Here is a 17260-nt window from a genome sequence, read left to right on the forward strand (position 1 = left end):
GATAACACCCAGAAAAGTATCCCACGTATAAGGCATTTTCCCTCTCCACCAACAAGGCAAAGAAAAAGTGTGTTTAAACGTTAAATCTTTAGTGCTTGTTGAATGAAAAAAATCTCCTGCAACCAATTTATAACAGGTTTCCTGATCTGACTCAAAAAGTAGTGGGTGAGTCAAGGTTTCTCAATGGAAAACCAGACTGACATGGTCAACGAACCTATTATTTATTACCCAATGTACTGAGCTGTTATTAAACAGTATGCAAAGAGAAGGGAAGTACAGCTATTTATATCTTTGAAATGGAGACTGAGTTTACATCTCCAATATAAAAGATATGAATTTGTAGTATGCAGTAGCAGTCTATTAAACCTCACTGAATAAACAAAAATTTTGCCTATTTTCTCTTTCCCCTGAAGTGTTTAAGGCCATGGCAGGCAGAGTAATAGTGCCCCCCAAATACCCATTTCCTAATGCTGGAAAGCTGTGAATGTATTAGTATGCATAGCAAGAGAGAAATATGGTTGCAGATGGAATTAAGATTACTAATTAGTTGACCTTAAAATAGGGAGATTCCTATTCTGGATTATCAGGGCCCTTTAAATGTGAAAGAGGGAACAAAGTTAGAGAAGGATATGTCACAAATGATGGACGCAGGGTCAGTGATGCAACAGCTTAACCTGCCTTTGCTGGCTTTCAAGATGGAAGAAAGGAGCCATGAGCCAACAAATAAGGGCAGCTTTTTCTAGGAGCTAGAAAAGTCAAAATAATGGCTTGTCCCCTACAGTATTCCAATAGCTCTGCCAACACCTTGATTTTAGCCCAGTGAGATCCATGTCAAACTTTTAATTTACACAATCATAAGACAATAAATCTGTGTTATGTCACTAAGTTTATGGTAATTTGTAATAGTAGCAATAAAAACACTAATACAAATGCCTTTTTCGTTGTTGTTGTTAAAGAACTCCTTTAGAGTCCTTGAGTCAAAATGGAGATACCCTGGGACACTGCAAAATCAGGTTTAAAATGATCTCTAATGAAATGAGAAAACAGTCCATTCTACAAAACTTAAAGTTTAGAAAGAAAAATGCCACTACAGGAGGTTCTACTTCTAGAGTGGCTGAGTAGATATTATCAGGCCAAACCACTAACAACTATAAACACTGGGCAAATTATTTTTAAAAAACCAAAACACTTTCTGAAGGCATTGGAAAACAACCAAATGCAGGAAGACACCAAAGGGAGTCTATACTTAGAAGAAGCCAATGAAGGTTTTTTTGCTTTACACTCTATATCTTTTAGCCTAAAAGCAGGCCCACAGGCCTGTGCTGGGCAACTAAAACCAAAAGAGAAAACCTGCAGTCTTAATGGCTTGAAGAACCACAGAACAGTATGGGACAACAGGCATGGGAAAGTGCGAAATCCCAGAAAAGTAAGCCAGAGAGAAGCCCCAAATTCCGTGGCTGACCCCAAGGCCTGCATGCACATGGGGCCAACTCCAGGCAGCCCAGCTAAAAGAACTCAACCGGTATTTGAGGTGCTGCCTACAAGGGAGCTGGATTATAGTTCAAGTTCAACTGAGTTAACAGCCTGCCACAACAAACACTTATGGAGAAATTAGAAAAATTGAGAGTCTCTATGATTCATTGTTCACAATGTCCAGGATACAATTCAAAATTACTCAACAGCCCATTTTTAAAAGAGAAGACAGTAAATGGAGATTACCACACAACAATTTCAAAACTGCTACACCCATGTTTGAAAAAAAAACACTTCAATGAACAAAAAAATCGAATAGACACTATAAAAAAGAACCAAATGAAAATTCTGAAATTGAAAAAAATTTCTAAAACTGAAAATACAATCCTTGAAAATGCCACTCACTCCTACTGAAGTGGTGGCTTGGAAATGAAGCAGCGATGAGCTGCAAAGTGGTGTCAACAACTCAAAAGTCATGGAAAATTACTTAAGAGAATAAGCCTATTCTGACTATTTACTACTCCATAATTCATACTTTTTAGGCAATTCTTGATAATCAAAGTGTTACTGTATTTTTTACAGAAGACTTCAAGAGATTAAGAAACATGGTTCATGGTCACACAACTATGGTCTTGTAGGCACTTCTAGGCAGTACTAAGTTATGGGTATTTTTAAATCAATGATAAACTCAAGTCTGTGGCTGAAGAAATTAATGCAGCAGAAATTGTAACAGAATAAACAATTTCTTTGAAAATGTAAAGGGTTTCCTTAATGGTTTCTTTTTTAAGAAACAAACTTTATTAAAAGGCACCTCTTTACTCACACATTTCCTAGGTCATTCTGATATTACACTATTTGGAAAAGGACCTGGTTATATAAGTTATAGAACATCCTCACAATGGGATGCTATGCAGCATTAAAAATGACAGTATAGGGGCGCCTGGGTGGCTTGGTCGGTTAAGCGTCCGACTTCGGCTCAGGTCAGGATCTCACGGTCCGTGAGTTCGAGCCCCGCGTCGGGCTCTGTGCTGACAGCTCGGAGCCTGGAGCCTGTTTTGGATTCTGTGTCTCCCTCTCTCTCTGCTCCTCCCCTGTTCATGCTCTCTCTCTCTCTCTCTCTGTCTCAAAAATAAACAAATGTTAAAAAAAAAAATGACAGTATAGAAATGTCTACTGGTAAGGAAAGTGGATCAACAATGTTTTTATGGGAAAAAAACAGGCTACATAATAATGTGAACAATACCATCAATTTTTACTGTAAGGTCTCTCAATTCTAGACACAAAAATGTTCACATTTTGGTTATTTCCAGGTTGATGAGACTATGGGTAATTTTTATTTTTTGAGCTTATTCTGTTTGCTGTTCCCAAAATCATGTTTTCCCTACAATGTATTACTTGTGTAATGAAATCAAACATAAATCAAATCATCAGGCTATACACCTTAAACTTACACAGAGATGTGTCAATTATTGCTCAGTAAAACTGGGGAAAAAAAGAAAAACTTACTGATTCATCAAGTCAACAAATATTTATTGTGCACATACTACATGCCGGGTAATATCTGTACAAATAAAAAACTGTTGCAGAAACATAAAATTTGATTGAAATTTCTTCCACTACCTGAAGATATTCTTCAATTTTTACCTATAGCCCTTTCCCTCAAAACCTGAAGAAAATCTATCTGTACTCTTAATTCTAGCCTTTCTACTGCTAGACAAGGTCTACTTCATCACCTCTCACCTAGGGTTCTGCAAGAGCCTGTTTATCTATTTCATGTCCCTGCCTCTGGCTCCTGGCAAATGTATTCCCTCACTCCATCCAGTCATCTATCCAATACGGGGAAACCTGGCCATGACCCTCTGCTTCTCTAAAATCCTTCACTGACTCCACACTGCTTCTAACATAAAGCCAAATTCTATGGCACGGCATGCAAGGAGCTCCAACACCTGGGCCCTATCCACCTCTTTTATTTCATCTCTGGATTCACCTTACTTCCTAACAATGGAGTCCAGCAACACTGCTTGAGGCTTCCTATAGGCACCAAGTTTTTTCTTGCCAACTATCAATAGTTTTTTCTCATGTTGCCCTTTCCATCTAGAATATCTCCTCACCAATGTTAGTATTGCCTCTAGAAAAAATCTTATACCACCTTCAAACCAAATTGACTTTATTCATATCTCTTAACACTGTACGATATTTACCTTGAAGTTTCAACTCCGCAAGAACAGGGACTAAGTCTGTTTATCTGTAATATAGCGAAATAGTACCAACTATGAGATTTAGAATGTGAACGTTTAACAGTGCTTGGCACATGAAAAGTAATCACCAAATGTTACTTATCACTATTATCCACGTTGTTACCTGCAGCCCAGCAGTGAAGTCGAACCTCAAATGTTTATTGAACGACTAAACTCTGCAAATTGGAATATTCCTCCCGTTTTACGACCAAGAAAACTAAGTGCAAGAAATCACAGCCCAATGTCACAAAGCTAGAAAAGGCGGTGAAGCCACTATCTAAACTCAGGTCCAATTCTAAAGCCCTATTCAATTCTACTATGCACTATCTCCCACTCTTCTGCTAAAAACTGACTCAACCTCTCTATTTTACTGCTAGGGGAAAAAAAGGCTTCCTTCCAGTAAATGCTGTAAAAATCGCCATTCCTGGAATCACCATTATTAAGTTAACTTGAATGCGTGTTTCGATTCAACGTCCTTGCCTAAAATAAGAGCATGTACTTGGATCTCAGAAGCCCATTCAAGTTCTAAATCCTTCTGGGTGCAGTTTTTCCGATGGTGTTCTTTCATAGGGTTAATGTGATACGATTATTTATCGAACTTTTCCGATATGCAAAACACAACTGCAGTAAATCAAACACCTTGCCCTAAGGAAACGCTCTTTAAGCTTTCAACCAGCAAGCCAGAGCCTACAATTTCGGAATCCTTTCCAGTGCGCTACTACAGGCCGGCAACAAGGTCACCAGGCTTGATATGCAAGGTAAGGTGCCTCCTTCGTGGGCGGGGGATCTTAGAAACCCATCTGGCCGACGAGGCCAGGCCTACGTTCCGCGCTGGGGCGAAACAGCAACAGACCACCGGCGGCCCCTCCTTCTTCCTCTCCTTGACCACACTAGGCGTAAACTTCCCAGTCCTGTGGGGGAGGCCACGCACCCGCAGCAGCTACGTCTGCGACCCTCCCTCGGAGCTCCTCGCCGGCGGTGGAGCTGCAGCGGCCTCCCTGAGAGAGGACGAAGGCCGCAGTGTCCTTGCCGCCGCCTGCAGGTCGTCCAGAGCCCAGGGTTCTCGTGTGCCCACCACAAAAGGAGACACCGAAAAATAGGGGAGAGTGGCGGCAGTGCCGGGGCTCATTCCGAACCTCCTTACCCACTGGGCGATGAGGCCTGCCGCCTTGGCCCGGAGCGCCGCGGAGAAGAACATGGCGGACCAAACAGTTGGCCTTTCCCTGCGGCACCAGGCGAGAATCCCGAGCGAGCCTGGGACGCACGGCGTGCGCGCTCCCGAGCCGAGGCCTTGCGAGTCCAGGGCGGCGCGCCCCTCCCTGCTAGGAGGCGGCGGGGGCGCGCGGAGGTGCGCGTGGGCTGCTGGGGCCCAGTGGGCGGAGACTTCCTCGCGGCGGGGCCCGGCGAAGACCAGCCAGGCCCGTAAAAGGCTGGGTGCTGCAGGCCGGCGGTGGGGTCCCGACCTTGAAAGGAAGCGTCAGTGAGCTGTACCTTGGGCCTCTAGGGAATGAAACGCCGATCTGGATTTATGGGGTGAGCTTACCTCCTGGAGAGCTTTATGGGAATTACCACCTCCTTTTTTTATTGTAGTTACTTAAAAAAAAATTCCGTTGCACCCCCCCCCCCATAAATCATATTTTACAAGTTAAAGGATTGAAGATGGAAAAGACTGCTCCCCAGTGAGCTAGACACCAAATGCCTTGTTTCCCATTCTTTTGATTTAGAGATGTGTGCCGACATATTTAAGGGTGAAATGATAAATCCGGAATTTGCTTCAGAACAAAGGAGATTCAGAATAATGGACATAGAAATGAAACAGTATTGGCCATGAATAATGACTGTTGAAGCTGTGGTAGTTCTCATGGCTATTCTCGGTACTTTTGTACATGTTAGAAATCTTCCATAATAATAAAACTTAAAAAAAAAAAAAAGGCCACTTCCTTTTTGATGTTTGTTTGGTCATCTTTGGAAATTCCAGGTATTTTTATTCAGCAACAGCCGTAATATGCACAGCGCAATTTCCTGCTGTGTAACGTTTACCAGGCACTTTACTGCCTCTTGATTTTTCCCTTCACTGCCTTCTTTTCTTGCGTGTCATGTCCTGTAGACCCCTTCATTTTGCCCATTTTCCCTGCTAAACTTGTGAATGATTTCTGGAACTTTCACAGCAGTATAAGGATTTTAAATATTTATTCTTCATGTGGAAACTCTAAGGGCGCCTGCGTGGCTCAGTTGGTTAAGGCCCTGACTTTGACTCAGGTCAAGATCTCTGGGTTCCCAGTTTGAGCACCAGGAGGAACTCTGTGCTGACAGGTCAGAGCCTGGAGCCTGCTTCAGATTCTGTGTCCCCCTCTCTTTCTGCCCCTTTCCTGCTCACACTCTGTCTCTCTCTCTCTCTCCAAATAAATAAACATTAAAAATTTTTTTAAATAAAATATTGCATTATAACCACTTATGAGTCATATTGTACAAATTATGAAATGTAAGTCACCAGAAGGCTGACAGCCAGTGAGCTAGAAGTGCTTTGGTTCCCATTTCATTGCTTACCTTTTATATTAGCTTGCTTCTCCTAAACTGGTTCAGTATTTACCTCTCAAAAGGAAAAATATTCTGGATCTCCATGTGGATTTAAATTATTGTATCACAGGGACACTTTGCTGGTTCAATCAGGGGAGCACGTGACTCTTGATCATGCGTTTGGGCCCCATAGTAGATGTAGGGATTACTAAAAAATAAACTTAAAAATAAAAAATTTGTTTAAAAAATTAAATTATGGTATTATAAATTTACCTATATATATGTACATAACACTACTATGCACATAAGCTGTTCTTGTAGGCCTCATACAACTAAAACCAAAATATATCACAAATTAAATACATAACAAACTTATTACAAATGGATGATACTAGTAAGACATGGAGTCTGAATCTGGTATACATGCTTTCTCTTGATTCCATTAGGGCCTTCTCTGACCCTAGGTTGAGTCTCCATGATACCTTCCTTATAAATGCCTGCCTCCATTTTCATTATCACATTTACCACCAGATTATAACCTCCATAGATGTAGAAACCTGCCCTTCCCAACTTGTTTGATTCGACAGCTTTCACTGATATATGGAAGGCATTCAATACTTGGAAACTGAATGAAAATGTTGCACATAGTACAAATATTTGGACTCTGAAGGGGTTGTATGTCTCTGGTTGGATTATGCTTTTATAAACATGTGTATCTGTGAGAGCGCTTTTGGATACGAGTAACAGGAAACCTAACTGAAGGAAATTAAACAGTAATGAGTTCATTATGTCCCATGAAAATAATTCCAAAGGTAGAACGGTTCCAAGATTAGGTAATTCAGTTACTCAAGGATGTCCTTAAAAACTTGAGAGGCTTCCCATCTTTCTACTCAACCATACAGGAGCTGTGACTCCTGTTATGGTCACAAGGTGGCTGTAGCAGTTCCAAGTATCATGTGCAGATTACAACCTTCCCAGGAAGAAAAAGAACTCTTTCCTTTCAGGGGTCTCAGATGTTCCTCCAGCAGACTTCTTTATCTCATTGGCATACCCATCATGGTAGTTAAGAGAACAGGCTCTAGAATGAGACTGCTGGTTCAGACCCTATCTCTACTGCTTTCTAGCTGTGTGACTTTGGGCAAGTTAGTCTCTCTAGTGTTCTATTTAGTAATAGTACCGTCCTCATTGCTTTATTATGGGAATAAAATGAGTTAATAACTATAAAATTCTTTTTAAATTACTGAGCATGGAGTAAGCACTCAGTAAATGTTAGCTTGGATGTCTTCCGTAATAGAATAACATCTGTGGAGTTCACAGTTCACAGAGAAGGTACATATCTCATTGGTGTCTAATAGTCCCAGCAAGGACTTAACAGATATCCCTGATTTCTGTTACCTATGGGCCAAGAGTGCAAAGAGTAATGTTTAAAACATTAGGGATCAGAGCTAAAGGAGTTAGTCTAGCCTGTTAACACTTCCTTGAAGATGATACAGAAAGTAAATGCTTTCAACAGTCATTCCACTGCCAGTAAGTATAATACCGCTTTGTTCAACCGTCCAAAAAGTCTGTTAATGTCCAGCATGATTTTGGCTTATCCTTAACCCAAATAATTCTCAAGTGAAAACATTAGGATTAATCTTCTTCACACCTGGTAATGTGAGTTCATTTCTAGAGCCACCCCACTCATAAAGTAATCTAATGCACAACTATTCTTCCCAGAGTCTTTAGGATAGAATTGTGGGGGCTCTTTGAAAAATCCCTACTCTCAAAGGCATCGTTTCTAGGCACAGACCAACATGGATGCCAGTGATGTTAAATGTTAGTTACCTAACCCCATAGGCTTGATTGAAATTGGCTTGATTACATACTGTAATGAATATTATGGCTGCCTGGTTAGACATATCCCATGATTCTAAGTTAGTGCTACTACCTTAAGCCCAGGGAAGTTGGCCCTAACTATAGTGATCAACCATTTGAGTAAAGAATGTGTGTGGGTTTGGGGTGGAGGGGTGGTGGGTAAGGGGAAATGAGGGACTGGGAGCTAGGAGAACTGGGATAAAGTTGAGGGGAATGACCAAAAGTGGGAACTTGTGCTCTGCCATTTCTATGATTTCTTCTCCATTTAAACCAACATAAACAGGCTATAGTGAGGGCATGGTATAATGAAAACCATGAGCTTTGTAGTCAGAGGGACTTAGGATTGCAATTCTGACTTCATCTCTTACTAGATTCTGCGAAGCTTTGGTCTTCAATTTCTTCAAGTATAATTAGAACATTAAATCATTCTCCTAGGTCACATACTTATTAAAGCAGCCTCAGGCACTTTATAATATGTTCTGCCTCCCACATGGCCTACTCTAACCATATTGACTGGCCTCAGGTTTTCTAACATAACGTGAAGCGTAGGTCCAGTCTTGTTTTGAGGGAAGAAGAGGGACTGAGTCAAAACTCGAAGGAGGAAAAAGAGATAAGGCTATTGCTGGATGAATAAGAAAGAGTTTTCAAGAGAGACAGGAATAAAGGTCCTTCAAGTAGGACATTTGAGGGTGCAAAGAAGTGTGATATAGTCACATTCGTACACTGAAGTGTTAGACCTGCTTCATGGTGTTGCACTCTGAGGTGAGGGGGGATGTTAGAATAATGAATAACTTCTTCATGATCTTTCCAAATTCTTCTCAAGTTAATCTGGGATATGTGGGACCAAAAGGGAAAATGAAAATCAAAACAGCCACTAACTTAACTATACAAACCTCAAGAATAGACTGTCTAAAAAAATAATAAGCAGAAAGTCACCTAAGCCATTACCAGATTCAAGTCGCTTGTTACTAAGGAAATTTATCCTAAGGAAATAACTGAGAAAATCTACAAAGTTGTACAAACAGATATGTTCATCACAGCGTTATTCATAATACTGAAATCTTGGAAGCCATGTAAATGATCATCAACAGAGAATTGATTAAACAAATTACAGTACAACTATACAATGGGATGTCGCTTTACAAATTTAAAAGTAATAACAAAGATCAGTATTTATTTTAAAGGAAAGATGCCCATGATGTGTTAAGTTTAATTTTTTAAATTTTTTAAATTTTACAAAACATCTTGTGTAACATGACCACACTTTTTGTATGTGCATAGAAAAAAATATGGGAAAGTTACATATCAAAATGGTAACAAGAGGGGGCACCTGGGTGGCTCAGTCAGTTAAGTGTCCAACTCTTAATCTTAGCTCAGATCTGGATCTTGGTGTCATGAGTTCAAGCCCCGTGCTGGGCTCTGTACTGGGCGTGAAGCCTGCTTAAAAAAAAAAAAAAAAAAAAGTTAATAGGGGCTCCTAGGTGGCTCAGTTGCTTGACCATCCAACTTTGGCTCAGGTCAAGATCTCACAGTTCGAGGGTTGGAGCCCCTGTCAGGCTTTCTGCTGAGCCTCCTTAGAATCCTCTATCCCCTGCCCTTCTCAGCCCCTCCCCCCACTTGTCCTTTCTCTCTCTCCTTTCTCTCAAAAATAAATAAACAAAAAAAAATGTTAATAAGAGTTCTCTCTGGGTGTTGAAATATAAGGTAATTTTAATTTTTTAGATCTTTTGTATTACCAATTTATTTCAATTAACATGTGTTATTTTTATTGCAAGAAAATAAAGCCGTGTTCATTTTTAGAAACAGGGTAATAAAGGAAATATAAAAGTGAAAAAATTGATAACTCTCTTTTATACTCACTTCTTTTTAGTGAGTTGGTCTACTCTTCAGAGTAGAATTCCTTATACTGCTATTAATTCAAGTTTTAATTTAGGGCATCAGTGAGTGTGGACTGGGAAGAGGGAAATGAGCCAGTTCTTAGGATCTTTGGGCAGTTTTAATTTTAGTCAGAAGAAACAGCTCTGGACTCTTTCCCACAAAGCTGTTCCTTAAAATTCCTGTGCAAATCTGAACTCATTTCTTCCTTGACCAGTCACAAAAAGATTCATATAAAATTTCTTTAAATAGCCAATTCTCCTTGCTCATATAAAATATTCCTTGACTAAGAAATATTATATTGCAGCTAAGTAGTTCATTTGCTTCATGTACTTGTGTGGTATGGTATAAACAGCCTGAGGTGTGTAATGAAAGAGTAATCCGAGCAGGGTGAAATTGGTTAGAAAAGTCTTTCATTCATTCATGTGCTGTACAAATATATTTTCAGCCCCAATTATCTTCAGCACTGAAGATACATAGATGGAAGACTGTAGTCCCTTCTTGGGAAGACCTAACACACTGCAAGGAAATGATTATAATACAGAGTATGTGTGCAAGATGAAATGGGAACTTGGAGGAAGGAGTGCCAAAGTCTTCCTGGGGCAGTTCATGCCAGGCAGAGACTGGAAGGCTACATAGGAATTGCCATAAATAGAGTTTCTTGGGGATAAGTTTTCACCTGAAGGAAGTGAAAGATATGTATTGTTAGAAAGAAGCTGAAAGATCAAAGTGGCAAATAACTAAACTTGTAAACTGATCCTGCTAATAAAAAAGCTTAGAGGAGACATTTCCCTGCTTCTTCGGGAGCCCACTTCCTACCAGGTAATTTCAGTTCATAGTAACAAAGACACTTGATGTTGGTGCTGGGGTCTTCATTGTCCTTTCTAGAAGCGAGATGCTTTTGGCAGGGACTTGCACGCTACTGTGTGTTAGTGGTTGCGTGTTAATGTCAAGATGCCATGTGATAGGGGCACCAGGGTGGCACAGCCAGTTAAGCACCTGACTTCGGCTCAGGTCATGATCTCAACGGCTCATGGGTTCGAGCCCCACATTGGGCTCTGTGCTGACAGCTCAGAGTCTGGAGTCTGCTTCTGATTCTGTGTCTCCCTCTCTCTACACCTCCCCTGCTCATGCCCAATCTCTCTCTCTCTCTCTCTCTCTCTCTCTCTCTCTGTCTCTCAAAAATAAATAAATATTAGAAGATGGCAGGTGATAGAATTAGAAGAGGTTGTGGTATTAAGGTGGTAGAAGGACAGGAATTAATGCATGGATTCAGAGATAGCCTGATTCAGTGGGTCCTTGTATTAGCATTTTAGAGCAGGAAAGACTGGAAAAGATCTGGTCCAATCACCTCACTGTACAGATTTTTAAAAAGTTACTGAGATTGCCAAAGATCTTAATTGCCTTCTTTAAAAATAAATTATTAAATGTAATGTTCAGTGTAATAGTGCTGGAGTATATCTCTGTAAAACTTAATGGGAAGACTCATTCCATCCATCTGAATAGCAGAGAAATAATGGTCTGTTTTCCGAGCTTTAGCTCAAGTGTGTCTTGTGTTTATATAGTCAAAGGTCAAAAGCTGACTAGGAACAGATGAGCCCTTTCCTTTTACATCATTTTTCAACTTTTCAAAGGGCTTAAAATAAACTATCATTTTCCATTATTTACTTAAGGGATTTGTTTTGCAGAATTTGTAGCTCTTGGGAACCCCCCCGTCGTTCTTATGAAGTACACAATCTGATTCTTACTCATCTATCAACATCCAAGGAATGTTAGTATTAATATGTATGGTTTAAATCACCCAAAACAGAATAAGAAGGCTGAATTGGCTAGTAGTGTTTGTGACTTTCCATAAATATCTTATGTGTATAGACTCAGGAAATCACTCTTCCTTGAGATAGAGGAAATGATAGAGATAGAGATATAGACATGGCAGGGGTGGGGGTGGCAGGGAGGAGGAAGAAGAGGAAGAGGGGAGAGACAGAGAGAGAGAGAGAGACAGAGTGAGAGTGAGAGAGAGAGAGGAAAGAATGAGAGCATGTACGTCAGTTCTGAGACCAAGGATTAATTTCTCTGAATAAAAGCACTTCCTTTTGTAACCAGCATTTCATCTGACACATTCTTAAAAACCACTGCAATCCTAGACTTCTAAGGGCGTACAAAAAATTTGTAGCTGACCTTGTGTAGAGAAAGGTTTGCACTCATTTTTACATGGATTCATTCTTCTGCTGAACTCCAACTTGAAATCTCTGTGAGACGCTACTCCCCAGAATACATCCAGCACTCAAATCCTTGCTAGTCAACCTCTAAATGAAACTAAATTCTGAATTCTACCTTTACAATGCCTGTGCTACAGAGATTCAGTCTGACATATTAGCAAGTGGAGCTTTTACTGGAGACAGTCTCTATTTGTCCACATTATAGGTTTTCCCAGATTAGTATTTTGAAAGGTATCGTTAAAAAAAAAGATAATCAGAGCCAACATAGGGAATGCCTTGTTGACATTCATTTAATCAAATATTTGTTTAGTATTTCTGCAATAGTAAACTTCCCCATGGCCCCATGACTGCTTGCTAAATTGGCATAACATTTTGTTAAATGTGTAACCTGGGGGGAAAAATACTAAGAGGAACAAAACTTGTCATTCACTAAACCATTCCTCGATCCATTCAATGTTTGCCAAGTTCCTTTCATGGGTCAGGGAAAGGGCAGTAAGTGTTGAAGATGTCAAGATAAAGGACACAGTCCGACCCACTCCAAGGAGCTCACAGTCTTGATATGAGTACATGATTGAGTTCTTAGGTGGATTTGTCCACTGAAGAGAATGTACAACTCCAAACTCTCTCTGCTCCCTCTGAAATCTAATGTGCTTTTGCTGTGATGCAGTTTTGCAACTTGTCCTGTTGTTTTAGGAACAATAAACATTCAAAATAATAAACATCATGGAGCACCTACTATACCAAGTGGTAAGGCAGGCAGACTCATAAGATGGCCCCAGTGGTCCCTGCTTCCTTGTATTCAATGGTCTTATGTAATCTCCTTCTGTTAAGTATGGGCTGGGCTGAATGACCTGCTTCTCACCAATAGAATATGGCAAAAGTGATGGGATGTCACTTCTATAATTAGGTTAGAAAAGACTGTGACTTCAGTCACTGTTGCTTTCTTGGTTTGCACATTTTGGTGAAATAAACTGCCAGATTGGAGAGGCCTACCTGTGAAGGAACTGAGGGTGGCCTCCAAGCAAGGTCCCTAGTTTACCAGTCTGTGAAGAACTTAATCCTGCCAACAACCACGTGAGCTTGGAAGCAGATCCTTCCCCATTTGGGCCTTCAAATGAGACATGACCCTTGTTGAAAGACCCTGAGAAAGAAGACCCAGGTAAAATGTGCCCAGATTCTTGATCACAGAAACTGTAAGATAATAAATCCATCTTGTTTTAAGTTTAGGGATAATTTGCTATGCAGCAGGAGATAACTAACATGGAAATTATCCTCATGCTCGAGGAGTTGACAGTATAGCTGAAGTCAGACAAAACACTATAGCCCAATTTTTAAAGTAGTGCCATCTTCAGTAACTTGGCAAAGGTTTAAATCAAGGACTGAATGCTGTGATTCTGGCATTTCAGTTCTAATCTCAAGTTAACTTGATTTCTGTTTTTATAGGTTTTCCAGCTGGAAAAGCTCTCGAGCAATTCTGTCCCTTTAGTTTTTACCCTGTATTCCACCTGAAAAGAATAATGATACTGTAATTGACCAACTGAACTACACAGCCCTTGAGGGTAGGACGAGTATTTTATACTTAGTGCTTTTTCACATGCCCTTTCATAAAAGGGGAGAGTTCACCAAATATGAATGATGAACTATATTCTCACAATTAGGAAAAGACCAAAAAACACGTGGAAGACTTATGCATTCATTTCCTGAAAGACCTGAGAATTCTGGCACATGTACTGGAAATAGGATGGGGTGGGGAGCTGCCAAAGCAGTCGTATACAGGGCTCTGATGCACAGTTCATGAGCCAAACAGAAGAAGCCTTAGAAGACTTCCACAGGTGATATTCACCATGACACTATATACTTCCTCCAGAAGCTTTCCAGAATCACTAAAACAAGAGCCCTGAAGGTTATTTTTATTGACAACAGCAGATGCTGCCTGTGCTCTGCCTATAACCCGTAGGTACTGGCCATCACAGTGTATTCCAGAGCACCCTCCTGCAACTTTCCATTTGCAGGCTTCGGCCGGAAGTGCAGATGCAACCTTCAGCTGCTGACATTTGAATGGGAGGAAAAATCCCCAATCTTCTTTGCCCTGTTTTGATGGGACGACTCTGAGGTGTGTTCTATGCTGTCACCCATAGCCCCCCAGTGGCACTGACTCCCAGGCATTCACAGGGGTAACCTACTCAATAGCACTTTCTTGGGTCACTCCAAAATAAACTGCTCGGACTCAAATCTTTGTCTCAAAGTTGGTTTCTGAGGAAACGTGATGAACAGATAAACTAAAATAGGATGCTTAAGTTTGAATCTTGTTGAATTAATCCTGCTGAAGCTGTCTTGCTCAAACATCTCAGGAAAGAACTAGACCTAACTTTAGTGAAGTGTGATCCAATGGGAAGCCTGGGTGGGGAGGGCAGTACTTGGAAGCTGACTTGCTCATGGGGTTGGAGTGAACACTGGGGACTGAGTTGAGAGATAATTTTTTTTTTTAATGATACAGACTTTCAATAAATTTTAGAATATTGACAAATGAAATAGTCACTAAGAGGGGTGCCTGGGTGGCTCAGTCGGTTAAGCATCTGACTCTTGCTCTCAGCTCAGGTGTTGATCTCAGGGTTGTACAAGTTCAAGCCTTTGTTGGACTCCATGCTGGGCATGAAGCCACTTAAAAATAAAAAAATAAAAAAGTCACTGATAGCTATCAATCAGCCCAGAGCTTGGTTTCTTTCAGCAAAGCTGGGAGAATGTCTAAGTCAACTCATCAAGCCCCAGCTCTGCCCCAAGCAAGGTCAAGAAAGGTCCCAGAACTGGTTATGCTCTTGCTTTGGCCTCTTGACATCCTAAGCCCTTCCAGCTGTTGAATGGCAAAAGCCAAAAATGGGGTCACTTCCATTGCTGCACCTGGCTCCAGTTATAATCACCCAAACCAAGTCCTGAAGGTCCCCAGTAGCACTGGAGAAGTACAGATGTTTATTTTATTTTATTTTATTTTATTTTATTTTATTTTATTTTATTTTATTTTATTTTTTAAATTTTTTTTTAACATTTTATTTATTTTTGAGACAGGGAGAGACAGAGCATGAACAGGGGAGGGTCAGAGAGAGGGAGACGCAGAATCTGAAACAGGCTCCAGGCTCTGAGCTGTCAGCACAGAGCCCGACGCGGGGCTCGAACTCACAGACCGTGAGATCATGACCTGAGCCGAAGTCGGCCACTTAACCAACTGAGCCACCCAGGCGCCCCCGGATGTTTATTTTTAAATAAATTCCTTTTCTTCTGGTTTAATCAAAAGCTTTTATAAAGTTCGGTTTTAAACCATCCGCAAACACACTAATCTCTGAAGGATTTGGCAAAGATGTATGTGTTTTTCTATTTCCTGTTTTTTATTGTACACACAGATTAACACGGAATCAAAGAGCACCCCCCCCCCCCCCAAAAAAAAAGTTCAGCACAAAGGATACGGTTAAATACAACAACTACAGTGAGGAAAGGTCTGAAACAGATTGGACAGTTGTCTCAGACAGAAAACTAACAAATAACTGTTACTTAAGTGAGTCACAATTGGAAGTTTCAGTCATTATATGTGGAAGCAAACACATTTTAGCGTATGAACCTCTATTGTGGAGTTTGCATTTGCCGCTTGGTGTTCAAGTTCCTGCTTCTCCAAGAATAAATAGCCTAGTTAAGTACAGTCTTTAACAGACAACCTCCACTTTATGAGCCAAGTCAGATCCCAAGTGTTCATCAAAAGGTGCTGACAGAGGTTATCGGACATCTTCTGACAAAGGTCCGCATCCACTGGCCAGCAGACGTGAGAGAGTATCAGAGACGGAAGAAAAACCTTTAGAAATTTTGCTGAGAAAATGCCGCCCTTTCTTCAAAACACGTGTGTTTCTTCCTCATGCTGAGAGAAGCCGTGTGCTTTCCATGTTTAGAGACCGTCTTTTGGAGGGGAGGGGGATTTTTCAGACCGACTTGACCAGCCCCATGTCTGATCTGAGTTTTTCTTCAAAATGCTTTCGATTTCCTCTTTCAATGTAATCTTCAGGCTGAGAGCTGTTTTGCCCTCCCCCCCCAATGGTATTGGTGTGTATTTCAGAAACTCTATGAGTATCTTGTGGTATCTGTGATTGAGATGGCTCTTCACAGTGGGTCTTCTTTGAGTGGCATCATCTAGATTCATGCTGGGCATTCAGTAAGAGCACTACTGAATGTAAACAGAAGTCATGATTGTAAACAGAAGTTGAGGCTGAACACTGCTCAGGGCCCTTACTGCTATAGCAAGGACCCTAAAGTTTGTCTTCCTACAGCCCAGACACTGTGATTCTGCTCATCTGGTCAGGGTCTGTGACAAGCAGCGAGAGGCTAAGCTCATTGCTTTTATGTCTTGCAGTATGCTTTATAAATACTTTAGTAAAAGTAATATGATATTCAGATAAAATTCAGATCCATTTTGCCCCCCTCCTCAATTACCTTTCTTCATTTTCCTCCCCAGATCCTCCCCTGGTAGTGTCTCCAGTGCATGTATGTGTGTGTCCATCATCAATCTATACAGTGTTTTTTTTTCTTTTTAATTTTAAAATAATTTGTATCATATGTTTAGATATTTTTGCAACCTGGTTTATTCCCTCTCAGTGGTATATTTTTGTGATCTACTTACAACATGAATACATGGACACCTAGTTCACTTTTTAATCTGCTATTCCAATGTTCTTGGGAATGCAAACTTTATTTTTCATTTCAAACCCCTCTGATGGGTTTCAGATTGTTCCCAGCTTCTTATAGCTGTTTCCTATGCACATATTTGCAAGTTTCTCTACAGGAGGACTTTTCTAGGGCACAAGGAATATAATTTTTAGCTTTGCTGTATGTTGGAGGTTTTTCAATTTGTGTGTGTGTGTGTTTTTAACAATGACATTTTAGTTTATTTTTTATTTTTTAAATAAGCTCTATGCCCAACTTGGGGATTGACCTCACGACCCTGTGAGTTGTACCTCAGGAGTCGCGCATTCCACTGACTGAGCTAGCCAGGCACCCTTTTACTGGATGTTGTTAATCTGATGTCAAAATAGTTGTATTTATTTT

The 17260-nt window shown here is 40.6% G+C and overlaps 1 protein-coding gene and 1 long non-coding RNA gene across 3 annotated transcripts in view; one reads left to right on the forward strand and one right to left on the reverse strand.

Annotated features, from left to right (window-relative positions):
- NDUFV2 (NADH:ubiquinone oxidoreductase core subunit V2) overlaps positions 1–4932 on the reverse strand; it is a 31242-nt gene extending 26310 nt beyond the window's left edge. The window contains exon 1 of the mRNA XM_042911692.1: positions 4855–4932. Within this exon, the coding sequence (XP_042767626.1) occupies positions 4855–4908 (54 nt within the window). The 5' untranslated portion in view covers positions 4909–4932. The remainder of the gene's footprint in view (positions 1–4854) is intronic.
- Positions 4933–5180: 248 nt separating this feature from the next.
- LOC122204250 overlaps positions 5181–17260 on the forward strand; it is a 29503-nt gene continuing 17423 nt past the window's right edge. For both annotated transcript variants that reach the window (XR_006195574.1, XR_006195573.1), the window contains exon 1: positions 5181–5243. This is a non-coding gene — a long non-coding RNA (uncharacterized LOC122204250). The remainder of the gene's footprint in view (positions 5244–17260) is intronic.

The sequence above is a fragment of the Panthera leo genome, chromosome D3, assembly GCF_018350215.1.
Source record: "Panthera leo isolate Ple1 chromosome D3, P.leo_Ple1_pat1.1, whole genome shotgun sequence".
In the NCBI taxonomy this organism is placed as follows: Eukaryota; Metazoa; Chordata; class Mammalia; order Carnivora; family Felidae; genus Panthera; species Panthera leo.